Source organism: Nerophis ophidion, linkage group LG06, assembly GCF_033978795.1.
Source record: "Nerophis ophidion isolate RoL-2023_Sa linkage group LG06, RoL_Noph_v1.0, whole genome shotgun sequence".
Classification (NCBI taxonomy): domain Eukaryota; kingdom Metazoa; phylum Chordata; class Actinopteri; order Syngnathiformes; family Syngnathidae; genus Nerophis; species Nerophis ophidion.
The window spans coordinates 26,321,754-26,333,978 of record NC_084616.1 but is presented as its reverse complement, the minus strand read 5'-3'; the positions used below and the strand labels follow the sequence as shown (position 1 = coordinate 26,333,978).

The window sequence follows — 12,225 nt, the reverse complement described above, 5'->3', positions numbered from 1 at the left end:
GTCTATTAGTCCTGCACTTGGGATGAAGCAGTCTAGCACTGAACAGGCTCCTCTGGCTACTGATAACGCTATTCAGACGGTGACTGGCATCATCCAGGATGCTCACTAGTTTGTCCACAGTCCTCTTCTCTGCCACCCTCACCAGTGAGTCCAGTTTCATTCCGATTGTAGAACCGGCCCGCCTGATCAGTTACTCAAGTCTGGAGCTGTCCTTCTTAAATGTACCGCCCCCCCAGCACACTACCATGTAGAACAGAACACTGGCAACCACAGACTGGTAGTACATCCACAGGAGTTTTCTACAAATGTTGAAGGAGTGCAGTCTCCTGAGGAAGTACAGCCTGCTCTGTCCTTTCTTGTACTGGTGGTCCGTGTTAACAGTCCAGTCCAGCTTATTGTCCACCCAAACCCCGAGGTACTTGAATGAGTCCACGGTCTGTACCTCAACTCCCTCGATCACAATAGGTTGTGACCGTGGACTCGACCTCCCAAAGTCAATGACCAGTGTATCGTGCACCTGTAAAAAACACATTTAAAAAATCATGTATAATGGTGTAAGAGCAAAAATGATGGCCCAAATACAGCAAATATTTACTAAAAGAACAAAAAGGTCAACATTTTTGCACTGAGGGTTAAATGGAAGAAAATGTTCATTGTGGTGGTAATTGTGTGCTTTCTCTTTCAGGCTGGAAGTCTAGACAGCAACTCTTTCTACCACCCGGGCGCGATGGGCAGCATTCCGTTACATTCTCTGCCACATATCCTTCAAGAGCAGATGAACGGCGCCCTCGCCAATGGGTCCGGATACCAAAGCGACAGCAGTGCGACACAGTCGCCTCCACAAGCTTAGTAAGCCTCCCCGCACACACGGTGGAACCTCCGTTTACGGACTTAACTGGTTCTTGAACAGGGTTCGTAAGTGGATAAGCTTGCATATTGAAGTTAATTTCTCCATAAAAAAAAGAATATAAACATGAATAATTAGATCCAGCCCTGACAAAAGTCCATATTTTAGTAAATGTGTGTACACTTTGAACACAATATAAAGTGCTGTACAGTACTACATAACAAGGGGGTAATGGATCAACTATGTATTTAATAACAAAGCCAAACGACAACTAACTGAACTGTCCTCATCTGTAGCCACCCTGCTGACACGCACACACACAGTCACTATCCCTATGCCGCATTCACAGTTTAAAATCACAAAACTTCTTAACTTTAACAACCAGATCGCTAAAATGATTAGGAATAAAAAAATAAAAGCCACTTTACCCTGTTGGTTAATATTAAGCAAATAAAATAGATAGATAGATAGATGGATAGATAGTAGGGCTGCGAATCTTTGGGTGTCCCACGATTCGATTCAATATCGATTCTTGGGGTCGCGATTCGATTATATATCGATTTTTTTCGATTCAACGCGATTCTCGATTCAAAACTGATATTTTTCCGATTCAGAACGATTCTGTATTCATTCAATACATAGGATTTCAGCAGGATCTACCCCAGTCTGCTGACATGCCGGCAGAGTAGTACATTTTTTTTTAAAGCTTTTATAATTGTAAAGGACAATGTTTTATCAACTGATTGTAATAATGTAAATTTGTTTTAACTATTAAACAAACCAAAAGTATGACTCATTTTATCTTTGTAAAAACATTGGACACAGTGTGTTGTCAAGCTTATGAGATGCGATGCAAGTCTAAGCCACTGTGACACTATTGTTCTTTTTTTTTTTTTTATAAATGTCTAATGATAATGTCAATGAGGGATTTTTTATCACTGCTATGCTGAAATTATAACTAGTATTGATACTGTTGTTGATAATATTCATTTTTGTTTCACTACTTTTGGTTTGTTCTGTGTCGTGTTTGTGTCTCCTCTCAATTGCTCTGTTTATTGGCGTTCTGAGTGTTGCTGGGTCAGCTTTGGTTTTGGAATTGGATTGCATTGTTACAGTATTGCTGTGTATTGGTTTGTTGGATTGATTAAAAATATATATATATATATATTTTTTTTTTTTTTTTTTTTTTTTTTTAATTTTTTTTTTAAATCGATTTAAATAAAAATGAGAATCGATTCTGAATCGCAGAACGTGAGAATCGCAATTCGTATTCGAATCGATTTTTTTCCCCACACCCCTAATAGATAGATAGATAGTACTTTGATTCCTTCAGGAGAGTTCCCTCAGGAAAATTAAAATTCCAGCAGCAGTGTACAGAATTGAGATCAAATTTAAAAAGTAAATAATGGGGGTATACTGTAAATGGAAATAAAATAAAAAATATAACAATAAGAATAAAAATGAAAAAGCAATAATAAAAATAAAAATAGAACAGTAAAAATAAGAATATAACAAGAGAAACTAGGCAGTAGTGACCATGTTATGAAATTGTATTGCACTGTTAATTGCAAGTAGCTTCACTGTGCTGAATAAATAAGCACTGCAGAGCCCACCCACAATGGATGTGCTGCCGGGCACACAATGTGTAGATCAAACATTAGTACACTTAAGCATATTTTCATTTGGACTGTGGTTCGTAAATCAAAAGGTTATTTTGTGAATCGATGTTCCACTGTATTTAAATCATGTGTGGTTGGATTTAGTTACGTGACAGTTTGTTTTCCTGCTTGAAAAAAAACAGCATCAAAGAGGAGCAGGAGGACGAGGAGATTTGCGAAAATTACCCTTACGAGTCCGAAAGCACCGACGAGCACGGCCACAGCCCCGAGACGAACCGCGATGAAGACAACGGCAGTCCGGAGAGGCTCCGCCTGGACCGTGTACCCTCGCTTTGACCACAAGGTCCCAGATCTCTTTCACGGCAACGTTTTCCAAACGAGTCCGAAAGCAACTGTTTCATATACGTAACCAAACACACTCTTCTTGTTTTTGTTTCCATATTTATCAGTATTTTGTTGTTGTTATAATCAAGTTTTTAATTCTGTACAGTAGAGTGGGATCACATGTGTGAAAATGTCTTGTCATAGTTGATCTTGTTGGGAAAAAGACGAGGAGCCAAAGGAAAGGGAACACTGATAATAGCGAGCACTTCACAATTGGAACTGAAAACAAAAACAAAAAAAAACACTAGTTGGTTTTTATTTTAGTGGTCATGTTATGTATACATTTGTAGAGAGATGATTCCAGATATACTCACTGCCTACGTGATCGCATATATTTGTATGTAAAAATATCATCAGGTGATTGAAAAACAGAATGTCTTTATACTGTATGTGTTGGTATTTTCACCCCCACCACAAACATGGCTGAATTTTCTCAAATTGAGCATGTAAAAGCAGAAAGTATAGATTCACTGTAAACCATCTCTATGAAGAATAAATTCATCTGTTCAAGCGTTGTGTTGTTTGACATCTTTATTGGATTTTCACATACTTGCCATGCTTCCATTTTCCACACAGTTATAACTACAAACAAATAAGAGAATTAGAGGAGTTGTCAGCTACAAACCACATTCAATCCCTTTGACAGTCGAAATCAATACTTTCTGGATGCGCTTCTTGTAAAAACCCTGTTTCCATATGAGTTGGGAAATTGTTAGATGTAAATATAAGCGGAATGCATTGATTTTCAAATCATTTTCAACCCATATTCAGCTGAATATGCTACAAATTGACAAACATTTTTTTTTTTTGCAAATAATCATTAACTTAAGAATTCGATGCCAGTAGGACGTGACAAAGAAGTTGGGAATGGTGGCAATAAGTACTGTAAAAGTTGAGGAATACTCATCAAACACTTATTTGGAACATCCCACAAGTGTGCAGGCTAATTGGGAACAAGTGGGTGCCATGATCGGGTATAAAATCAGCTTTCCAAAAAATGCTCAGTCTTTCACAAGAAAGGATGGGGCGAGGTACACCCCTTTGTCCACAACTGCGTGAGCAAATAGTCAACCAGTTTAAGAACAACGTTTCTCAAAGCGCAATTGCAACACATTTAGGGATTTCAACATCTACGGTCCATAATATCATCAAAAGGTTCAGAGAATCTGGAGAAATCACTCCATGTAAGCGGCATGGCCGGAAACCAACATTGAATGACCGTGACCTTCAATTCCTCCGATGGCACTGTATCAAAAACCGACATCAATTTCTAAAGGGGCTCAGGAACACTTCAGAAAACCACTGTCATTAAATACAGTTTGTCGCTACATCTGTAAGTGCAAGTTAAAGCTCTACTATGTAAAGCAAAAGCCATTTATCAACAACATCCAGAAACGCCGCCGGCTTCTCTTGGCCCGAGATCATCCAAGATGGACTGATGCAAAGTGGAAAAGTGTTCTGTGGTCTGACGAGTCCACATTTCAAACTTTTTTGGGAAATGTTAGACATTGTGTCTTGTAACTGTTTTATTATTGTCACAATAATGATGTAAAATTAGCTCAAGATGGAGTCAGTTGAATGATGCAGACACGTTTGTTACTGGATACAATATGCAACAATAAATATTATATACTTTGAAATTGACAAATGTCGGGTTTTAGACTGCAACATTGTACTATTTAGGACTCTTTACGTGTGTCTAGATTTTGTGCTATTGTTTGCTTAGCTGTTGTGTAACTGCAAGCCCCCTAGCATCCTGTGGCTTACCACATTCACCATTTTTAAATGGCTTAACTAAGACCAACATTGTGTGTTTATTGGAAGTCATACTTGCCAACCCTCCCGATTTTCCTGGGAGACTCCCGAATTTCAGTGCCCCTCCCGAAAATCTCCCGGTGCAACCATTCTCCCGAATTTCTCCTGATTTCCACCCGGACAACAATATTGGGGGCGTACCTTAAAGGCACTGCCTTTAGCGTCCTCTCTCACCTGAAAAGGCGACTATTACGTATGTCTCCGTTATCCATAGGTTTATCTATAACCCATAAAGTCGGCAGGCACGGAGCTATTTCTCAGCGTGTGTTTATTCCAGCCGGCACGTTAATACACTGACACACAACATCCAGATTCCCATCATGCATTGCTTCAAAACTACGGCAAGTAGTAATGTCCAAAAATATAACAGAGACGAAGCAGACAAACGAAGAAGAGACATGGCGACGACGAGTAAGAATAAGAAGTACGCTTGCAAGTTCCAAAATGATTGGAACAAATAATTTCAGTTCATCCAGGACAGCTCGATCAATACCATGAATTGATTAACGTGGACCCCGACTTAAACAAGTTGAAAAACTTATTTGGGTGTTACCATTTAGTGGTCAATTGTACGGAATATGTACTGTACTGTGCAATCTACTAATAAAAGTTTCAATCAATCAATCAAATCGAAGGGAAAGGGGCCTGCAGCCTGAAAAGTTTGTGGATCAGTCTTCTCCATTGAACACGGTGGCCGAACAGATTTACTCCTTCATGAACGGATTTTATATATATATATAAAAGAAATACTTGAAAATATATACATCCCCCACTATAAGAGCTTTTTACATAAATGCTCTTTTTTTTCTTTCCTACACACCGCTTGTATGTAAAATAGCTTGTAAGTCATTAATCTATTTGATATTTCCATGCACAAAGGTGTTGTGGTAACATAAGAAAGTGATTATATGAGCATTTTGTATTTGGTAGCAGCGTCTATTGTGTATCATGTTGTATTATGATGTCACATAATCCAAAAGTAACCCCCTGAGTGGTGAGTATTGATAAAAAAAAAAAAAAAAGAGGAGGAGTGAGCGACTGTACATGTTGGAAATACTGCAGAGTACAACCAGATATGTCTCACTCTGTCAACCAGATTTAATTCTGCTGGAGACGGAATTTTTTTTTAAATATTTCTTCTTGGGATTATTCTGTTCATATCAATCTCTTTTGCGTTATTTGTTCTGCAAAAGATGCCAACTTCTTCCTCAGCTGCTCCTGACTCGCGTTTGACTGAGCTTGGACAACCCTCACAAATGGACGGTAGGTTCTTAGCACCATTTTTTGCTGAATACCAAAATAAAAGCTTTATTAAGTGTTCCTAAGTCCACTTTTTACTCAGTTTTGACATTATGACACACTTAAACAAATACGCTAACACGTTCTAATTGAAGTACAATACCATGATAATACTGCAATTATATCCATCCTATTAAATTATTTAAAAAAACTTTTGAAAAGAGCACTTCAGTCCAATCTGGATTTGTTTGAGGTGTTCTATTAAGCAATAGTTCTCAAACTTTTTTCCACCAAAACTACCTCAGAAAATGCTTGGTTCTCGGCCTGAGTATGGTATAGTAGGCCTAAGTACTCATCAAAACAAGCCAGAGGTTTAATTTAACAAGCAATTTTAAAATACATTACACACATTTTGAACAGTAACACAAGTTCGAGTCACGTCGTTGCGGTATTTCATTAATTGATTAGAGCTTGCGTACTACAGTTTGGGAATTACTGCTATACATTAAAATAAGAAAATTAACCTTTAATTAAAGATTCATTTCCGTATGTTAAATGATTTAAAGTTAAACTATGTTTTTCTAAGTCGGCTGTCACTTTTTTGACCACAAATGTTCGTATTGACGTGTGCAGAGTGCATTCTGGAGCACATTATTAGGCAAAGCAGGAGAAACCTCATAATTGCATGCGGCAAAATAATGAATAACATAAAAAGACGGCGTGGAAGACCCTAAAATTGGACGTTATTATATCTTACTTACTTGATATCATGTATATCATATACTTGTATCTGCTTGGCTATGTCTATTTGTGTCAGACATGCTTTATAAAAAGTTACATTGAGAAACATCACCTGGTTATATTTGCACAGTTCAATGTCCAAAGAAAATAGTAGGAAGAATCAGCGTTTAGTTAGGACGCTGACTTGATATTTGGTTGGCTTGTATTTAAAGTTTGTGAGCAAAAAGGGGGAAACATTGAAACTAAAAATATATTCTAAAAAAAAAACAACAACAGCTAAATGTTAATAGATTTAATGTCATTTGTGGCAATATGAATCACAATCTATGTAGAGAATTACTGCTATAAAGAGTTAATGTGTTTAATTATGCACTTGTAGTTTGTATTGATTTTTCCTCAGATATTGCCCCCTCCTTATAATGCAGTATTGCAAACACAATACAACAATACTGGTAAATCAGGGGTCGGCAACCTAAAATGTTGAAAGAGCCATATTGGACCAAAAAAAAAAATTCTGTCTCAAGCCGCAAAAAATTAAAAGCCTTATATACTGTAAGTGTTATAATGAAGGCAACACATGATGTCAGTGTCTATATTAGCTATATTGGCCTACTATCAAAGGCTGACGCAAATCTTCGTTGACAGAAATGTTGTATTTTAATTTTTATTCTACACATTTTTGCAACATTGGAATTAATTAGTAAAATGGAGGCTTCTCACAGGATGAGATAACGACTGGAAATTACTGGCTCAGAATGGCCAACGGTATAGATGTGTGTTGCCAAAGTAAAAGAAACGGCAGGCTGTCTTCTTCTAATGGATTTGTTGCAATCTTTGCAAGCTGGGTAATGTTTGCTGTGGTCTGGAACAACATGGCACACAAACAACTATGAGAAATGCAGCCAATATTACATACAGATAATATGTCACGAGACATGCAAATATAAATGAAATACAGAGAGGACATAAGTAAAGGAAGTTAAATGAGCTGAAATATACCTACAAACAAGGCATAATGATGCAATATGTACATACAGCTAGTCTAAATAGCATGTTAGCATCGATTAGCTTGCAGTCATGGATTGACCGAATATGCCTGACAAGCCCTCCATTAATTCAATAAAATCAACAAAGCTCAGTTTTGTGCATTCACGCACAGCATAAAACGTTTGGTGGACAAAATGAGACTAAGAAGGAGTGGCATAAAACACGTCTTTCTGTGGCAGCGTCGGACAAAGTTGTACATGTAAACAAACTGCGATGACTTCAAGGATCGCTGAAATTAGTTAGAAACATCGGTGCTTGCCAGATACTCTCATCAGTGAAGCTTGTATGACATTAACCGTGAGATTTCCAACTATTAGGAAAGTTTGTGTCATGTTTGTTCTCCTATAGAAAATATATTAAAACAAAAAATGTATTTTTTCATCTTTTTCCATTTTCACACATCTCTGAAAGAGGTCCAGGGATGTTATGATGGTAATTATGCTTTCACTCCTGTACTGTACCCAATAACCTGTCTAATAAGTGTCCTTTCACACCAAAAAACTAGATAAAGCTTTTGAATCTTTTGAAAAAAAAAAAGAAAAAAGAATGAATCATTGGCCAACAATCATGCATGTAAAGGCCTGTGATTTTGAACCAAATGCAGACTTAAAGGGGAACATTATCACAATTTCAGAAGGCTTATAACCAATAAAAATCAGTTCCCAGTGGCTTATTTTATTTTTTGAAGTTTTTTTCAAAATTTTACCCATCCCGGAATATCCCTAAAAAAACCTTTAAAGTGCCTGATTTTCACTATCTGTGAAGCCATCGTCCATTCTCCCGTGACGTCATCTAGTGATGCCAATATGGATAGCACAGCAAGATATAGCGACATTAAATCGGATTCAGACTCGGATTTCAGCGGTTTAAGCGATTCAACAGATTACGCAGGTATTGAAACGGATGGTTAGAGTATGGAGGCAGATAGCGAAAACGAAATTGAAGAAGAAACTGAAGCTATTGAGGGAATAGCTATTGACGCTATTCGGCCATGTTTGCCTTAGCATCGCCGGTAAAATGTGCAGACCAATGATCGGAAGTTTCTCATCTTGTGACACGAGATCAACTTAAATCCATTGATTGGTAAGTGTTTGTTTGGCATTTAATGTGGGTGGAGGGAAACGCTGGATGTAAATATAGTTTCAAATGTACATACAGCTAGCCTAAATAGCATGTTAGCATCGATTAGCTGGCAGTCATGTCGCGACCAAATATGTCTGATTAGCACATAAGTCAACAACATCAACAAAACTCACCTTTGTGATTTAGTTGACTTTATCGTTGGAAATGCATCTGCAGGTTATCCATATATCTCTGTGCCATGTCTGCCTTAGCACCCTGGGTAAAATGTGCAGACACTCCGGCACATTCAATGGGGGTCTGGCGGCAGATTTCTTTGACTTTATCTTTGGAAATGCATCTGCTTTGAGTGTCGCAGGATATCCACACAATCTTGCCATCTCTGTAGTAGCATAGCTTTCGTCGGTAAAGTGTGCGGAACAAACGACTGACCATTTCGTCGGCTTTCCCCACACCCTCGTATTTTGAACAAATTCCTCCAATTTCTTGCCACTTTTGCATCTTTGGGCCAGTGCTGGAACTTGAATCCCTCCCTGTTAGTGTTGTTACACCCTCCGACATCACACCGACGAGGCATGATGTCTCCAAGGTTCCAGAAAATAGTCGAAAAAACGGAAAAGAACAGAGCTGAGACGCGGTGTTTGTAATGTGTTTGGGAAAATGGCGGCTTTATTACCTAGGTGACGTCACGTTCTGACGTCATCGCTCCGAGAGCGATAAATAGAAAGGCGTTTAAAGGCCTACTGAAATGAGATGTTCTTATTTAAACGGGGATAGCAGGTCCATTCTATGTGTCACACTTGGTCATTTTGCGATATTGCCATATTTTTGCTGAAAGGATTTAGTAGAGAACATCCACGATAAAGTTTGCAACTTTCGGTGCTAAGAGAAAAGCCCTGCCTCTACCGGAAGTCGCGGATGATGACGTCACATGTTTGATGGCTCCTCACATATTCACATTGTTTTTAATGGGAGCCTCCAACAAAAAGAGCTATTCGGACCGAGAAAACGACAATTTCCCCATTAATTTGAGCAGGGATGAAAGATTTGTGTTCGAAGATAATGATAGCGAAGGACTAGAAAAAAAACAAGAAAAAAAACGCGATTGCATGGGGACGGATTTCGATGTGTTTAGACACATTTACTAGGTTAATTCTGGGAAATCCCTTATCTTTCTATTGTGTTGCTAGTGTTTTAGTGAGTTTAATAGTACCTGATAGTCGGAAGGGTGTCTCCACGGGTGTCTTGACGCCAATGTCTCAGGGGAGTCGACGTCAGCTATGGACGGCACAAGCTCAGCTTTTATGCGGTAAGAACTGACTTTTTAACCACAAATTTCTCACCTAAACCTGCTGGTTGACATCTGGTCGGAATCCATGTTGGCTTGACCGCGCTCTGATCCATAGTGAAGTTTCACCTCCAGGAATTTTAAACAAGGAATCACCGTGTGTTTGTGTGGCTAAAGGCTAAAGCTTCCCAACTCCATCTTTCTACTGTGACTTCTCCAATATTAATTGAACAAATTGCAAAAGATTCAGCAACACAGATGTAAAAAAACTGTATAATTATGCCGTTAAAGCAGACGACTTTTAGCTGTGTGTGTGTGCAGCGCTCATACTTCCTAAAACTTCATCATTACATGACGTTTCGAAGACGAAACTCGCGGGAAATTTAAAATTGTAATTTAGTAAACTAAAAAAGCCGTATTGGCATGTGTTGCAATGTTAATATTTCATCACTGATATATAAACTATCAGACTGCGTGGTGGGTAGTAGTGGGTTTCAGTAGGCCTTTAATTCGCCAAAATTCACCCATTTAGAGTTCAGAAATCGGTTAAAAAAAGATATGGTCTTTTTTTCTGCAACATCAAGATATATATTGACGCTTACATAGGTCTGCTGATAATGTTCCCCTTTAATGGTGTGATGTCATGTTTCAAAAGGGTGCTGCCCCCCTTCTTCTGGGCCCGAAGAAGAAGCTGCATCCAACATGTCTGCACGCTCGGACAGCTTGGGGAGCAGCAGCTGTGTGTTTTCTTCCGACGCCTCACACCAGCCCGTGACGGGAGGTACTGTACACCTACTGTACGTGTACTGTACATGCGGCAAATAACACCCATCTCCTCTGTCACCTCTCCGTCCCAAGATGACTGTGCAGAACTTCTCCTGGCCTGTCTGCACTGTCGCTCCCACCAGCTCCTGCGCCTGCTGCAGGACACAACATGGAGGTTGGCCACGCGCTGCTGGCCTGCACTGGATTACGTCGCTCAGTCCAGTCAGCAGGACCACCGGGGATTTGAGGGCTGGAACTGCGATCTGGGACCGGACTGGGACTTTTGCAACTCCTGCCAGGACTCGGCAGAACTTCTGGAGCTGGCCATGGAGATATCAGAAGTGTGCTATCGCTGAGGAGAGATGGCTGCCATTGCATTGTGGGCCAGTTGTTCTCATTTAGTTTGTCACGCTGCCACCTTGCTGCAGACTTGCCTACGGTTCAAGTATGAATAAAGACACTTATGTATTACTTCACGTCCCCCTGCCGCTCGGACACCTTGTCTGCAAAGTGGCAGACGTCAGTGATGAATGATTTCATCTTCTGCAGAGGGTCGAATGGGACAAAATTAAATAAATAAATACATGGCTAAATTGATACTTAAATGTGTCATTAATACATTTGAAATTAAATAAATACATGTGTTATTAATGTATTTAATAATGTATTTAATGTAAAATTACATTTAATCATTAAATTAATTCAGTTATTTCACAATTTTACAATCTCTAATTATTTCAGTATTTAATCATTTGTACTATCCATCCATCCATTTCTACCGCTTATTCCCTTCCGGAGTCGCGGGGGGCGCTAGCGCCTATCTCAGCTACAATCGGGCGGAAGGCGGGGTACACCCTGGACAAGTCGCCACATCACCACAGAGCCAACACAGATAGACAGACAACATTCACACTCACATTCACACACTAGGGCCAATTTAGTGTTGCCAATCAACCTATCCCCAGGTGCATGTCTTTGGAAGTGGGAAGAAGCCGGAGTACCCGGAGGGAACCCACGCAGTCACAGGGAGAACATGCAAACTCCACACAGAAAGATCCCGAGCCCGGGATTGAACCCAGGACTATTCAGGACCTTCGTATTGTGAGGCAGACGCACTAACCCCTCCACCGTGACTAGTCCTTCAAAATATATTTCATTATTTCACGATTTAATACTTTGTAATTTATTTAACCATTTCAAAATTATATTTTTCAATATTCCCTGATTTTATTATTTCTTTCCAAAATAAAAGTTTCTTGAATTAATTATGTATTTAAATATTTCAATATTTAAGGGGTTACTTAATTATTTCAAAATTTGATTAACAATTTTTGGATTTGAAGATGTATTTAAAAATGTCACGATTCAATTAAGTATTTCATTGTTTGAGATATTGTGTT

The 12,225-nt window shown here is 39.0% G+C and overlaps 2 protein-coding genes across 3 annotated transcripts in view; both read left to right on the top strand.

Moving 5' to 3' along the window:
* The window catches only part of LOC133554442 (forkhead box protein P1-B-like), a 36,172-nt gene extending 32,812 nt beyond the window's left edge, over positions 1 to 3,360 (top strand). For both annotated transcript variants that reach the window (XM_061903222.1, XM_061903221.1), the window contains exons 15-16: positions 686 to 849; positions 2,649 to 3,360. In XM_061903222.1, coding sequence (XP_061759206.1) covers positions 686 to 849; positions 2,649 to 2,802 — 318 coding nt within the window. In that variant the 3' untranslated portion in view covers positions 2,803 to 3,360. The remainder of the gene's footprint in view (positions 1 to 685; positions 850 to 2,648) is intronic.
* Positions 3,361 to 5,858: 2,498 nt separating this feature from the next.
* On the top strand, positions 5,859 to 12,181 carry LOC133554012 (myoD family inhibitor domain-containing protein 2-like). The gene is made up of 3 exons (XM_061902335.1): positions 5,859 to 5,928; positions 10,716 to 10,841; positions 10,919 to 12,181. Exons 1-3 carry the CDS (start codon positions 5,859 to 5,861, stop codon positions 11,179 to 11,181), a joined length of 459 nt encoding a protein of 152 aa, XP_061758319.1. The 3' UTR covers positions 11,182 to 12,181.
* The last annotated feature ends 44 nt before the right edge of the window (positions 12,182 to 12,225 follow it).

Coding starts and splice junctions, on each gene's coding strand:
- LOC133554012 (XM_061902335.1), top strand. CDS start 5,859: ATGCCAACTTCTTCCTCAGCTGCTCCTGACTCGCGTTTGACTGAGCTT. Junction 5,929..10,715: donor ACAACCCTCACAAATGGACG/GTAGGTTCTTAG, acceptor ATGTTTCAAAAG/GGTGCTGCCCCCCTTCTTCT. Junction 10,842..10,918: donor ACACCAGCCCGTGACGGGAG/GTACTGTACACC, acceptor CTCCGTCCCAAG/ATGACTGTGCAGAACTTCTC.